The sequence below is a fragment of the Ylistrum balloti genome, unplaced genomic scaffold (assembly GCF_031769215.1).
Source record: "Ylistrum balloti isolate Yb309-2 unplaced genomic scaffold, AGI_CSIRO_Ybal_v1 Utg370612, whole genome shotgun sequence".
In the NCBI taxonomy this organism is placed as follows: Eukaryota; Metazoa; Mollusca; class Bivalvia; order Pectinida; family Pectinidae; genus Ylistrum; species Ylistrum balloti.
The window spans coordinates 1,251,607-1,268,399 of record NW_026782376.1 but is presented as its reverse complement, the minus strand read 5'-3'; the positions used below and the strand labels follow the sequence as shown (position 1 = coordinate 1,268,399).

General features: G+C 35.8%; 1 protein-coding gene across 1 annotated transcript in view; it reads right to left on the bottom strand.

The window, feature by feature from the left end:
- Positions 1-14,684: 14,684 nt before the first annotated feature.
- Positions 14,685-16,793, bottom strand: part of LOC132556939 (single-stranded DNA-binding protein 3-like) — a 94,527-nt gene continuing 92,418 nt past the window's right edge. Inside the window, exon 20 of the mRNA XM_060221401.1 lies at positions 14,685-15,988. Within this exon, the coding sequence (XP_060077384.1) occupies positions 15,983-15,988 (6 nt within the window). The 3' untranslated portion in view covers positions 14,685-15,982. The remainder of the gene's footprint in view (positions 15,989-16,793) is intronic.

The following is a 16,793-nucleotide window of genomic DNA, read 5'->3' as shown; positions in this document are numbered from 1 at the left end:
GAGAAGCAATGATGTGCGGATTTAGGTCTCTTAGTCATAAAAAGGAAGTATTCCGTGTCCCTATATATCCTCCAACCGCCGACACGTAAATATTTGATAGATTGAAGCCACATTGAATGCAAGACATATTTTAGTTTTCCACGTGGGGTAAGTGATGATAGTGTTTCATATAGACTGGTTTACTTGCCTCAGTACCATTTTCCTCTGTATGGTTTTGTACTATATATAACGCATCGATCCGGTTTTAGTAAATCCCGAGCTCTAATCCGGAAATTAAATTAACAGGTTTTATTCTGATATTTATCATGATCGACTTTCTCGAATGTTTTTGGCATCACGGGTTTCAAAGTGCACGTTAAGTCTATTCGATTTTTTTTTATGTTTTATTTCCGCATAAATATTTTGGCGATTGAAAAGATATTTTGTTGGTCATTTTAATTTTCATCTAATCACGCCCGATCTATCGCCAAGACTGACCACATGAATGCAGTTTGTCGTTTTTCTTATGTTTTATTTTGTTTTTCATGAATTCCGCTTTTTAAGATAGATAACTTCATTTCATCAGTTCTAATTGGCAGGCTGCCTATTGTATCCGTGTAATTAGTTTAAACTAATAAATGATCCATCATTTCCATGAAAAATATAGTTGTTGTTGAACTAGAATATTTCATTTATATTCAAAATGAAAGTTTAACTTTTTGCGCTCTCTGTGGTAAAACGGAAGATGAGTCAGGGCGGCACATATACAAACACGTTTCAGCGGTAAGTGTACCGGTAAAGTTTAGGTTTTATCTCGAACTCTTCACAAAAGGTCGTCTGCGTTTTACTATAAAAGTAAACACATGGTCTGAAATAATGTGTACATGTGAAGGTATTCAGAAATCGGCCGTGGGCCAAATCGGAGTTACATTTTGCGTACATGTAACCCACTACATTGGTAATAAACGGCGCACTTGTATCGAATACACATGATTAAATGCACCGACATGTAGAGAGACCGTAGTCAGACATTTTGTGTACTACCTAGCTAGGTAGTGTGTTCTATGTATGTTTAGTCAAGCTTGCAGTCGGAAGAGGCACAAACAAGATCAGCGAGCCGTGACGTAGACGAGAAACAGTGTAAGGGCGTGCCACCAGAGTTGAGAAATCTTTTACTAAACAAGATGGATGTACAAGTTGCACCGCCACCCAAAGGCCCTGCCGCGGTTATAAAGAACCCGCCAACTAAAAGCCCGGGGCCCGGGGCGGTCAGGAAGTCTGTTGCCATGGACTGGGGCGAAATGATTTTGGCATTTGTTGCAAAAGGTAGAATAAACAAGGCAGCCATTTTTGACAGGAAGGGAAAGTGTATGTCAACGAGCCCCGATCTCAAGATTCCACAAGATGAAGTTATATCTGTTGTCAGATGTTTGGACGCGGAATTTGTATCCCTGAATAAACCACATTTCGGACTTTTCTTCGGAGAAGATCGTTTTATTTGCTTCCGGGCCGACAAAACAACTGTGATCGGACTAACGAAAACAGCATTTTTTGTTGCACACATGTGTGAAGATGTTGTGATTTTCGCATTCTCGGATATGCTTGAAGAATCCAATGTGTCGTGTCTGGCTGAAGTTTGGACATTTGCACGTGAAGTTCGATCAAGAATGGATCTATCGGCTTTCATAGGATAGAAGGTGTCATTCATTTTTTGATGAATCAGCAAACTTAAGTACACCTGAAACTTATAGTATATACATATGTAAACTTCATCATAAATATACAAATTTGCATTTAATGAAACGTGCTTCCCGTGTTAGGTATAATATTGGCCGTCAAATCCACTTGGGGCCGTGGGCGACATTAATCTGTCGACATGTGTACTTACTGAAGTGGAGTATGTGGAAGAGATTACAGTAATTCTGATATTACATCGGGGACAATAAAAGGCCCGTACACGCTCTTTGTTAACAGATAAATTCTGTTGACTATGTGAGGTTATTGGAAGCAGCCAAGAGAAAACTAGGAAAGTTTGTTCTGGTGTGTAATGTGTTTACAATACTCGTGTGTTTTATATGTGTACTTCACCAAACGTAGGTACATTGTATACGTGTGCTCGAATTGTCTACATTTATGTTACATACGTTTGGATGAAAATTTATTGGACAGGAATAAATGGAAGGAGTAACAATGTTACAGATTATGCATCAAGTGACAATTATATTTAGTGTGTGACTAATTATGAATAGCCATTGTATTTTACCTGATGTAGTGTGACAATTCAAACAATAGGGTGATGTGATATGTGTGGTTAATGTTGTAGGGTTTCAAAAGTTATGTATATATATATATAAAGACACCCTTAAAATTAATATTTTCTAAAATCAATATTTCGACTTATTAAACGAGTGTATATATTTATCCAAGCCCGTGATTTAACGTGTAAAGTGAACACACAGCTAGTTTGTCGTTTATGCCAAATAACATAAAAACGTTTTCTTACAGGTAGACTTGTATCTATGCTGATATTAGGTTGATTTTAAACCAATATTGATAAAGTTAAAATGCATCCTGTTTAACAATAGAGTTTCCCCACTTTTTTTGAGAACAATGAAACTAGCTTTACGTTATTCCAGAGATATGACGTAATGCCGTATCTGTTTACAGACCATGGGACACGAGTTTCTACCACACGTTGATTTCATAGACAGAAAATACGATATGATTGTTATATGGTAAATTACTGGCACATTTTGTGGGTAGCAGGATGTAAAAAAATATAGTTTCCTGTCAACGTGGTAAACAATTGTAACACAAAACATACCTGCTTGAAAGAGATTACATGATTTGTAAGAGATCGAAAGATAGATTACCCATAGTGGAGCGTTTGTACAATTGTGAGTTATCGTTACATAACAAAGTGTACATGAGACAGGGACTTGAGAAATGACTGCATGACGTCTGTTCGTGGTTTGGTAAAATATAGTGTTGTTGCTGAAAAGATAAGGATATGTCCACATTTAAAGCCCCATGTCCAGAGATCAGAGTCTCTATTAAGGTCTCCATTATATATATTCTGTAAATGAAAACGTTCTTTTAATAAGCAGTCTTCTCTACGCATCAGACATTTTCAGACATCGAATTCTCAGGTCCCTACGACTATTGTGAAATCGTCAAACTTGCTTCTTAAAAATATCCCGACTTGAGACATATTGCCGACTCCTTTCGTTATGCCGGCCATAGGATTGGGATTTCGTGCCTCTGTGTGTTGTGTGACAATCCTTTACGAACCTTACATCCACTTAACTATCATTTTGCTATGAATGGGAATGTGGTTGTTATTTAACTGAAGTTTGGTTTAAAATTCGTTATTGTTTTTTAAGATGATAATGGGATTGTACAGTTGAAGCCCACAGCCGTGATATTTACTGTGACTTGCCGATGTTTTGAAGCATTCCAGTACAGTGTTAAACTAGTTTTTATACACCACAGTCCTCTATACATCTATGTATTGGCTGGCATGTAGAATCTACAAATATTGATATTATATATGGAAAAAACAAACATATGATATCCCCCTTGCCCTGCGATGGTAACCAGAAATTGTTATTGAAAATATTTCAGGCATATAAACAATTAAACAACAATTCTCATAAGATCCTAGTCGCTGACGATATTATCGGGTCCTCCCGAAATGACTCGGGATTTCTTTTATCCCTTGTCTTGCATCGATATTTAGAAGCGAAACAACTCCCAACTAAATCCTCGCCTTACCTTTTATAATAACTATTATTTTCTAAGCAAGAGTAGCTATCTCTTGCCCTGCTTTCTTTGAAAATGTGTATTAATAATTACATTGTATTACACTCAAAATTCAGGACTTCGATCCCAATCGGGATTGATTAAAACGATATATAATTAACCCTCCCACTTGACCCTCGGCATAGCCTATACATTGTGCAAAACGACATTCATCCAACCATATGCGAGGACAGGACTTCCATAAAGAGGCGGGCCGAATGGTGACAGCCAAAAAGTCCTCCAGTCCACAGCCCAAGTCCTCCTTGATTTTCAGGAGTTGCTATATTTTCCGATGAAACTACGACATTAACAAGTGCATATTTTCCCGTATTTTTATCAACCCGTATATAAGACGTATGTATATATTTGTATTAAAACTTTTGATAAAGCTTACATAAAGTCGGAACGTCACAAAGTTGGACTTTTGTCTTGCAAACACACACAGGTGCTTCTAGACCTATCCTTCAAGGAAGGACATATTAAACCATGTAATTAACATTAGGTTGTACTCTTATGAAAAGTTCTGGATCCTTCTGGAGAAGATTTCGGGTTAAATAAATGTTACAATGCGTAAGGATATTGGTTCTGCATAAATACTAAGTAAGAAGTGTAGTGCGATAACTGTATGAGTCATAATCCACCGTTGCTTGTATAAAGTGATTGACAATCCTTTATCATAGGATGTTCGGGTTTTTCATAACCAAAGACATACCCATCCCTTAAAAGTCATTATACTTTTTTCAATTTCTGTGAAGGTTACAATAAATAATTTTGGTTAAGAATTAATTTATTTTTTCAATCATATTACTCTTTATTCTACCAAATATTAATGCTTGATAATAAATTTTAACATGGGTGCTCCTATATCGGTTATTGATTAAAGAGGTAGTATGAAGTTTTGAAATATACACCGGAAATGGATTCGCCAATGTAAATAATAATGACATTTCAGGACGAGTAGGAAATAGGATATCGAGTTAAACTTGTTGACTTTTTTTCTTCCTGTCAAGGGAAACATGTCTGCATTTTCCCGTTGTCCATCATGTCGTGTTCAAGTTTTTGATATTTTTGTTTTGTTTTTCACTTAACTTGGCCCAAAATTTGCCTGCAGTGATCTCTTGTATTTTTCATGGTGCCTGGTCTAATCTTATACATTGTCTAGCGTCAAAGAGTGTCTTTCATATTCTAACTTAGTCGATCACTAGTACTTTATGATAACTTATCAATCTCTGTTAAATGTCATTTAAACCTCCTGATCACTGGCCAATTTCGGTTTAAATTGGTTTGGTGCATTTACAGGTTTAACGTAATTAATATGCATAGTTAAAAAGAATATTTTTTTTACACCATATACATTTATAAATTTTACATGCACTGTACAACGAGATCGTTCAAGGGTCGATGTCGTCTGCTTAGATGACGCCATCTTGGTTGTCTGATCAGGTGGTTTATAAAACATCATATCTGCTTGTTATATTACTAAGATATTTGTCGAACACGATCACTTTGTTTGGTTTAATAAAAACAATAGTTATCTTTTCATTTCTTGTTTTTCATTTTGTTTATATTTAACAAAAGGTCCTCGAAATACCCTCGGCGCCTGCGAGCTGAAGTTGTGCAAGATTGGGAAATGCACAAGCCCAATAAATATATCACATACTTTTAGTACAACGACAAGTACGTGTGTATATTGTGACCATTAATACATACCAGTTATTCTAGACAGATGTTTTCATAGGGGTTGTAGTTAACTTACATTATTATACGAACTCGATTTTCTTATAGCGTCATACAGCTCTCAAATTCGTCGCAGATTTTTCGATGTTTATGGAAGACGCACGCGGTGTCTATATTATATCCGTATAGCCAGGCTCAGATTTCCCCTCGTTCATCACTCATCCATGACCCAGCCCATGTTCTTCTCAAGATATATCGAATACAAACCTTAGTAAAGATATCTGATATACATGTTTTAAGTATAAAAAAACATCTCCATTTATATAAACTAACAATGTATATATATTTCAATAACGCGCCTTGTACCAGGGATGAACCATACAAACAAAATATAAGAGATCCCAGAGGGATCTTGGCGCCCTCCATTGTTTGATCTTTATATATTGGACTTCTCCCTTCTTTTCTTCGTGTTTGCTTCTTTGCAGAAATAGGGATGATAATCTTAACCTGCCAAATCCGAAATGTTCTTTCTGATCAGTCCAAAAATCAAACAAGCACAAGAAAATACCAACGGGAACATACGTATGAAATTTGAGAGATATCCATTCAGTAATAAATTGTGTCAATTATTGACACTGTTTCAGTAATAACAATCTTTACTAAGCGAAATCCAAGATGGCTGCCTGTCGATCATTTTGTTTTCTGATCAGTCCCAAACTCAAACCTATACATGAACTTTAAAACTATCAGTACAGTAGTTCTCAACAAATGGTGATAAGCAATATTGAATATAAAGGTTAAAGGATAGTTATGAAGTGTCATGAAACAGAAATTGTGGCACTGAATAAAGTAAGCCAGTGTCAATACATGCATCAAAAATGTCATCCTATACTGATAATATGATCAAACATGCAATTTTTCTATGAAAATTACAGTAAAGTCTAAAAACTTTCTTCCTTAGGAAGAAATGTGAGACTCAATTTGGAAAATTAAAGCACCTTATCATGCTTCCATTCATGAAGAGCATTTGATCCTACCATATCTGGGTGTTGAGAAGAAGATTAAAAAAAAAGTCCCTGGAGGTCAGCCAGGATCAATATGGGCATACCATCAAGCTGTCATCCTTCACTCATGATTCTAACCAAGTTTGAATTATTTCAAATGAACTACAATAAACTTTATCACCTCCACTAGTGTTGTTCCGATTAATCGATTTAATCGAGTATCACTTGTTTGAGATGTTTGATTAATTAATCAATTAAGAAATCTGTAATCGATCATCGTGATGTATTAAAATAGATTATTTCAACATTGAAATTATTTTCAACATTAATAAAAATTCTTTAAACAAAAAGACATTTGTTTATATTTAAAAGTATTCTGTGCAATAAACAAATAAACACACAAAAAGATGGTGTAGGTACAACAGTTTTAGTAATTATGTGAATTGCTGTTAAAACATAACACAAAATACGTATTTAGACTTGAATAATACCCAAAAACAGACGATTAAGAATTAATCGATTTAATCGATTATCGATCGCTTACACAAAGTTGATGATCGATCAGGAAATTTCAACCGATTCCCAACACTAACCTCCACTAGGGGAAATGCGAGACCCTTGGGCCATGAAATTCACAATTTTGGTAAAGCACCTTAAGATGCTTCCATTCAAGAAGAGTATTTGATTCCACCATATCTGGGTCTTGAGAAGAAGATTTTTGGATTCAAAGTCAATTTTACAACTTTTGGCCCTGCCCTTCAGGCCCCTTGGGGCCTAGGACTGTATAATTCACAATTTTGGTTCATCTTAGGCTAGGGAAATTGTCTGCAAAATTTCAATGAAATTGGATCAGGATTTTTTGAGAAGTAGAAAATATTTAAATTGTTTTCGAATGCACGACGCCATATGAAGGCAATTAGAATAGGGATCTAGGGAAACATACACATGAAATTTGAGAAAGATCGATAGGGTAGTTCTCAAGAAATTGCGATAGCAAACTTTCAAATTCAAATTCCAAGATGGCTGTCTTTCGGCCATTTTGTTTTTCTGATCAGACCCAAAACCAAATTGCACAACTAGAGACTAAGGGGAACCTACATAGAAAATTTGAGAGCAATCCATCCAGTACTTCTTAAGAAATAGCGATAACAATTATTTACGGACAGACCACAGTAAACTTTCCGAGCACTGCGACTGACCACTTGAGTTTTGTATTCAAATACCCGCTAACAATTTATAAGATGAACGGAACAGAGTTCAAATAGTAAAGCACAGATATAAATGACCCAATGGATAGTCCAGCCTGTTACAATGTTTAGTTCTGTCTGCTACAATTTCTAGCTCTGTCTGTAACAATGTTTACTCCAGCCTGTTACAATGTCTAGTCCAGCCTGTTACAATGTCTAGTTCTGTCTGTCATAATATTTAGTCCAGCCTGTTACAATGTTTAATCCAGCCTGTTACAATGTCTAGTTCTGTCTGTAACAATGTCTAGTTCTGTCTGTAACAATGTCTAGTTCTGTCTGTTATAATATTTAGTCCAGCCTGTTACAATGTTTAGTCCAGCCTGTGACAATGTCTAGTTCTGTCTGTAACAATATCTAGTTCTGTCTGTTATAATATTTATTCCAGCCTGTTACAATGTCTAGTCCAGCCTGTTACAATGTCTCGTTCTGTCTGTTATAATATTTAGTCCAGCCTTTTACAATGTCTAGTTCTGTCTGTTACAATGTTTAGTCCAGCCTGTTACAATGTCTAGTTCTGTCTGTTATAACGTTTAGTCCAGCCTGTTACAATGTCTAGTTCTGTCTGTTACTATGTTTAGTCTAGCCTGTTACAATGTTTAGTTCTGTCTGTTATAATGTTTAGTCCTGTTACAATGTCTAGTTCTGTCTGTTTTAATGTTTAGTCCAGCCTGTTACAATGTCTAGTTCTGTCTGTTATAACGTTTAGTCCAGCCTGTTACAATGTCTAGTTCTGTCTGTTACTATGTTTAGTCTAGCCTGTTACAATGTCTAGTTCTGTCTGTTATAATATTTAGTCCAGCCTGTTACAATGTCTAGTCCAGCCTGTTACAGTGTCTAGTCCAGCCTGTTACAGTGTCTAGTCCAGCCTGTTACAGTGTCTAGTCCAGCCTGTTACAATGTCTAGTTCTGTCTGTTACAATGTTTAGTCCAGCCTGTTACAATGTCTAGTTCTGTCTGTTACAATGTTTAGTCCAGCCTGTTACAATGTTTAGTTCTGTCTGTTACAATTTCTAGCTCTGTCTGTAACAATGTTTACTCCAGCCTGTTACAATGTCTAGTTCTGTCTGTCATAATATTTAGTCCAGCCTGTTACAATGTTTAGTCCAGCCTTTTACAATGTCTAGTTCTGTCTGTTATAATATTTAGTCCAGCCTGTTACAATGTCTAGTTCTGTCTGATACAATGTTTAGTCCAGCCTGTTACAATGTTTAGTCCAGCCTGTGACAATGTCTAGTTCTGTCTGTAACAATGTCTAGTTCTGTCTGTTATAATATTTATTCCACCCTGTTACAATGTCTAGTCCAGCCTGTTACAATGTCTCGTTCTGTCTGTTATAATATTTAGTCCAGCCTGTTACAATGTCTAGTTCTGTCTGTTACAATGTTTAGTCCAGCCTGTTACAATGTCTAGTTCTGTCTGTTATAACGTTTAGTCCAGCCTGTTACAATGTCTAGTTCTGTCTGTTACTATGTTTAGTCTAGCCTGTTACAATGTTTAGTTCTGTCTGTTATAATGTTTAGTCCTGTTACAATGTCTAGTTCTGTCTGTTTTAATGTTTAGTCCAGCCTGTTACAATGTCTAGTTCTGTCTGTTATAACGTTTAGTCCAGCCTGTTACAATGTCTAGTTCTGTTTGTTACTATGTTTAGTCTAGCCTGTTACAATGTCTAGTCCAGCCTGTTACAGTGTCTAGTCCAGCCTGTTACAATGTCTAGTCCAGCCTGTTACAATGTCTAGTCCAGCCTGTTACAATGTCTAGTTCTGTCTGTTACAATGTTTAGTCCAGCCTGTTACAATGTCTAGTTCTGTCTGTTACAATGATTAGTCCAGCCTGTTACAATGTTTAGTTCTGTCTGTTACAATTTCTAGCTCTGTCTGTAACAATGTTTACTCCAGCCTGTTACAATGTCTAGTTCTGTCTGTTATAATATTTAGTCCAGCCTGTTACAATGTCTAGTTCTGTCTGATACAATGTTTAGTCCAGCCTGTTACAATGTCTAGTTCTGTCTGTTTTAATGTTTAGTCCAGCCTGTGACAATGTTTAGTCCAGTCTGTTACAGTATTTAGTCCAGCCTGTTACAATGTTTAGTCCAGCCTGTGACAATGTCTAGTTCTGTCTGTAACAATGTCTAGTTCTGTCTGTTATAATATTTAGTCCAGCCTGTTACAATGTCTAGTCCAGCCTGTTACAATGTCTAGTTCTGTTATAATATTTAGTCCAGCCTGTTACAATGTCTCGTTCTGTTATAATATTTAGTCCAGCCTGTTACAATGTCTAGTTCTGTCTGTTACAATGTTTAGTCCAGCGTGTTACAACGCCTAGTTCTGTCTGTTATAACGTTTAGTCCAGCCTGTTACAATGTCTAGTTCTGTCTGTTACTATGTTTAGTCTAGCCTGTTACAATGTTTAGTCCAGCCTGTTACAATGTTTAGTCCAGCCTGTTACAATGTCTAGTTCTGTCTGTTATAATATTTAGTCCAGCCTGTTACAATGTCTAGTCCAGCCTGTTACAGTGTCTAGTCCAGCCTGCTACAATGTTTAGTCCAACCTGTTACAATGTCTAGTTCTGTTATAATGTTTAGTCCAGCCTGTTACAATGTCTAGTTCTGTCTGTTATAATATTTAGTCCAGCCTGTTACAATGTCTAGTTCTGTCGGTTACAATGTTTAGTCCAGCCTGTTACAATGTCTAGTTCTGTCTGTTTTAATGTTTAGACCAGCCTGTTACAATGTCTAGTTCTGTCTGTTATAATGTTTAGTCCAGCCTGTTACAATGTCTAGTTCTGTCTGTTACAATGTTTAGTCCAGCCTGTTACAATGTCTAGTTCTGTCTGTTACAATGTTTAGTCCAGCCTGTTACAATGTTTAGTTCTGTCTGTTATAATGTTTAGTCCAGCCTGTTACAATGTCTAGTTCTGTCTGTTATAATGTTTAGTCCAGCCTGTTACAATGTTAAGTCCAGTCTGTTACAATGTCTAGTTCTGTCTGTTAAAATGTTAAGTCCAGCCTGTGACAATGTTTAGTCCAGTCTGTTACAGTATTTAGTCCAGTCTGTTATAATGTATAGTCCATTCTGTGACAATGTTTAGTCCAGTCTGTGACCTTGTTAAGCCCAGTCTGTGACAATGTTTAGTCCAGTCTGTGACAATGTTTAGTCCAGTCTGTGACAATGTTAAGTCCAGTCTGTTACAATGTCTAGTTCTGTCTGTTAAAATGTTAAGTCCAGCCTGTGACAATGTTTAGTCCAGTCTGTTACAGTATTTAGTCCAGTCTGTTATAATGTATAGTCCATTCTGTGACAATGTTTAGTCCAGTCTGTGACCTTGTTAAGCCCAGTCTGTGACAATGTTTAGTCCAGTCTGTGACAATGTTTAGTCCAGTCTGTGACAATGTTAAGTCCAGTCTGATAATGTTTAGGAGTTAGTCTCGAGCTTGTAGCAAGTTTATGACAAGTGTCTGTTCGCAAAGAAACATGAAGGTTGCTTATTAATATCCATTAAAATATTATTGTTTGTCTCGATGGATAAACAGAGGATCAGTCAAATTTAGCTTTGCATATACTAAATATGGTGTGCGAAACAATCACAGCACCAGTTTTTTTGAGATATTTTCCAATTGTTGATGCTTTTCAGTGTGTTAAGGAGTCAAAAAATTCTTCATCATCTATTGACTTTGAATCTCTATAGAAATCTTACACCTCTTTATATTTCCATTTGCTTAAAGTAACTGTCCAATGAAGACTTCTCTGTTCTTGTGAAACTAGACAAATCCAAGGACATGTGAATCGTTTAGCTTGTTCAGTCTTGCTCTAGCCAATGCTGTTTTATGGTAGTTTATGGCAATGCTTACTGCTAAAGGTAAACTTGGTGTATTGTAACTTGGATGTCAAGAGTTTGACATTCTGATGTCAACTGAATCAAAATTTTAGACTAAAACTGCCAATTAAGTAGACTTCAAACATCATTTCGAACAAGTGTCAGATAGAGAAATTGGTTACAGTTTTAAAATAACTGAAGTTTCTTTCCCTGTAATTGTATGTATATACAGAATTCCGATCAGTGTTATGACAGAATCTGAATTTTGCTTCAATAACACTAACTTTATACACTGAAGTCACTTATCACTCCAGAACACTTAGTCTTTACCAATTTTTACTGTTCATGTTTTACTCGTTTCACAGATTTTGTTGACATGTCAATATTCTCTTGTAGTCTAGATTGTATCCTAACGGTTATTTTTGAGCAATCTCATAGTTGAATTCCTGGGATAACTTTCTCTCAAGCTCACGAATAAAAACTTACGTTTAGTGAACTTTCAGACAAAAATGTTTGTAATTTGGCTTTAGTTATGTTGAAGTCCCTGAGGTCGTGTTTACACTTAGTGAAGGAAACTGAAAGTGAATTGCGTCGTTTTCTAGACATGGTTAATTTTGAATTACTATGACAGAACTATTGGGTTTAGTAGTGTGTTCCACATAAAGTAATGCTCAAGAGAATTTTATATACTGTATAATCATTTCACTTCACAGGCAAATATTTTGCAGTTATCCTGGTCTGAGCTACTACATGGGGATGCTGCCTTTAAGAATAAACGAATACGCTAGATACATAAGACGAAATATTTGCTTGGTACTTAACTGCTGATATCTTTAATAACGAGAGCTAAATACATCCAACCATTCAGTATGTTTGACTAAATACTTGCCAGGAAATATATAATCTAAACATTACAGTAACGTTTTGTTCAAACAGATATTTTTCGTAATTCTAAACCCTAAGATGGATCATCCTGAGGCAGAGTCTCCCTGTAGTACCTGGTGGTTACCTCACTGAACAACATACCTGAAGTTCATTTCAAACCATTCAAAGCTATCAGGGTAGTGTCTTGTCTTGACTGGACCAGAACGTTTCTTCACAAGAAATATAAACTGCCATGTGAGTGTGGAACCATATGGACCTCCACCCCAGGTTACTGGGCCGACAGACTGAGCCAAGGTTACTGAGCCAACAGACTGAGCCCTAGGTTACTGGGCCGACAGACTGAGCCAACAGACTGAGCCCGGGTTACTGGGCTGACAGACTAAGCCAAGGTTACTGAGCCAACAGACTGAGCTCTCCTTGATGACAAGTTAACAAATCTGTTCCATGTAAAAATGACAAATAACAAAAAAACACATGTTCAATTTCCAATGGTCTCACAGATGTTTAATTTGTAATCATAGCCCTCATGTTTGCTGACTACAGAAGTTTCATATACAATATCGCAACATACAAGGGTCATGGATACACCCAACTAAAAGTGGACACCATGACAAACTAACACATTCATAGTCACATACACAGGTAGACGAGGAGGAGAGACATATTACGGGATGTCTGTACTTATCATGATGAAATGTTTGTACATAATGCAATGAAAACAGGATGTGTGTCCTTGTTTTATGTGTTGATGTGCAAATCTGAAATGAGACCACGATTAAAAAAAATAAACAAAAACAAATTAAAATGTTTCCTCTTATCCTTTTCACATCATGTACACATATATATATATTCACTATAAAATGAATTCTTCAAAAATTTGTGATGTAATGATATATGCTTGATGATAACCCTCAATTTTGATTGTTTTTCCCCCAATGACTCCAGCGTATTCAGCGAACCCCCCACCTTTCCCCACTAATAAAATGTATCTATATGACATCTCATGTTTTTTCTATGTTTAGTGATGCTCAAGTAGGATTTTAAATATCTTTTTTTACAAACAGGGCCCTAGGAAGGCAGTTTGCTCCCAGTCACAACCTATCACTGGGGCAGTGTGTTGTACAGTGAGGCTCTGGGCAGTTACAATCTTAAATCATCAATGGGAGGCCCTAGTGGGTGTTATTCTATTGAAAGTAAGAAATACCATGATTTGTGTAAAAAAAAAAAAATATATGGATGAGTATATGACCAATGTACACTGATGAAAAATGTAACAAAATAAAGAAAAAGATTGCTTTTGCAATTTACAAAGCAGAAAAAAAAAAAATGTTGGAAAAAAATTAATGATAAGACCCCTGATATTCTCAGGAGCATCAAATGCTTGTAATAAATACCCAGAATGCTCAACAACATACATATATATCTATATACATACATACAAATATATACATACATGTATAGATATATATATATATATATCAGTTACGTATATATATAATAACACTTTGCCGTACCCAGAAAAATGAATGATTTGAACATCTTCATCAAATTCAATGGACACCCAGCAAAATATAAATTGACTTTCACCCCTAATATTCACATGCAAATTTCTGTTACAAATATAGAAACATTATAATCATCATCATTAATATCATCAACGAATCGAGCATGGGCACTGAGATCGTGGCAAATCGTGTTTGAAATTTTTTTAGTATGTGTGACTCCCCACTGCCAGTGTTTATTTTTGGGTGGTGACAACATAGTGCCTATGTTTCAAAAGTAAACAACATTAACATTACATAATATTACTGTTTGATCAAGATGACTCACCATGAATGGATACCACAGTGTGATTTATTATTACAAAATGAAGGACACAATATAATCTTCGGTATGCTGTACATTCCTTGCCGCATCATTACACATATCTACCATAACACAATGATATTTCTTCGGACCAAATGTCACAACAGGGCATTTGGATTCTTGCATCTTAAATTATCATACAAAATACAATCATGAATATAAGGAATCTCCCGTAATGAGCATTCTTAAGTTTGGACAAAAAATAACAATGAGATAGAAAATGAAACAGTGAAGGGAGACAACTCTATACCTATATATTCTGTAAAAACAACACATCATCTTTTACCTGACAATTGAAAAATATTCAGTAAATAATATTTGCGTATTTGAAACAATATTTTAAAGAAATTATATCTTTCTCAGAAAAGATATTCAAATATAATTTTGAATGAAATGAATATTTTTACATAGGGGAACTTGTTCATGATCATTTCGTAATCTATTTTATGTTTAAGAGAAAATATGAATTTTCACATGAAGTGAAAAAATGATTTAAAAGAATAATTTTTCTGAGAAATTATAATTTTCTGTCAAATACATGTACAACTACAAACAACCTACAAATTAAATGATGCTGGCTTTCATAACGACCAGTCACATACTTAAGTAAAACATGCAGATTGTCCACCCCCCCATAGTATAACAAACTGACCACCAGAATTGCTGGACAATGACACTGACAACTTGGGTCCAACTGTGTCGTTAAAAAAATTTTATGCACTGTATCCATAGCAACCAATGGTCACCAAAGAAACAAGAGGTACATGAACACATTGATAAAAATATTTGCAAACAACAACAACAACCTGTCACTGGTTTTATTGTAGCTTTCCACAGTAAATATAGAGATTTAGAAGATTAATAAAATAACCTTAACATGGAATTCCAGCATGTTTTTGGTTTTCGTTGAACACATATTTTACTTTTCCAGCAAGTCCCTGTTGTGGAACCTGTGTCTGTACTAAACAATGCTAGGTTTGAAAACATCCATCTGGATGTATCCAGAGTGCCTACCAAAGTCAGTTCAGTGAGTGTCACATTAGATTAAACATACTGATGCATGTTTGAACTATGACAACTTGCTGAACAGCACAGCTTTTATTAGCACATAATTTATACAAATTGAGACATAATTGTATGGGTTTATTTCAGATAAACCTAACAAACATCCCTTACACTTGCAATAGACTGATCCCATGGATTGATGTGGACCTGTCCATGGCAGTTGCAAGGGTAGTGAGCTTACTGTAGACAAAGATTCATCGGTAAACCTTACATCCTCCTTAAACCTGCAATAGACTAATCCAATAGCATTAAATGGACAAGTCAACCGCAGTAAAAGGGTGGCAAGGTGACAGCACACCAAGATATTTTGAACCAAACACCCCTTTAACCACAATAAACCAATCCATTGTAAAGATGTGGACCAGTCCACTGCAATTCAAGGGTTGGCAGCTGCCAGCAGACACAGATTCCTGGCGGGACATTAGAACACTCAGCAAAGAAAGTGATGGGAATGTAATGGCTTACACAGCTGGACTTTACCACGGTCAGTGAGTGGCCCCTCCCTTGGTCACTCCCACAAATATCCACATCTTCTCCACTTGTCTTAATCCCGAGCCGGTTGAGCAATCGTTTTTCAATATGGCTGCCAGGTGAGTTGTGTCCCTTGATAACCGAACTTTGAAATGCTCCTAACATGTAGGCATTCACCACTGCGTAAACCAAGGGACAGGATCAGTTTAGAAAATGGTTGTTCAGGAAAAAAAAATCATCATCATGTTAAAGAACGAAGACTTAACCACCATGAAAATTATCAACAATGCAGAAATATTTATAGAAATTTTGTTGAAAGATTTCAAAAGTCAACAAGTTTTGATCAATCAAATAAAAGTTATCAAGCTTGAAATTGATCAATTATAATGCGATGAGAACTTCTGGATCTGCTAAAGGGCTGTTAAGTTATAAGACAAGAACCTAAACCCTGTACTGCTAAAAGCATTTCTCTTCCTAGTAAATTGTTTTCTCTCTGGCTGGGCATTGTAAGTTAGTGCTATAATGCTTCAGAAAAACGATTCATTCTGAATTCAACTTGTTTTGACAAGCAACCAGACAAGTGAATGAAAAGTGTGGACGTTTTCTGGGTGCGACATCAATATACATAATTGATGAAAAAAAAAAAAAAAAAGAATTTCCAGCTCGAAAACTCATAGAATTCTTCGAACTTTTCAAGGTGTGAAGACAAACTGTTATCAAAGAAAAATAGTTGAGAACATCTTGTTTGCATATTTAGATCTACCCTATCATAAAAAACCCCCAAAACTAAGAATTTTTTTAAAAAAGAATTATACAATTAGTGAGAAAGAAATTCACTTGCCCATTAATATTGTTGACATTTTGATCATTTCAACATTAATACATGAAAAGTTGAGAATTCTATGCAACACAATAGGGAGAGGTGCGAGAACATGTTGTATGATACAATTTACAAATATTAATAATAATTATATATATATATAT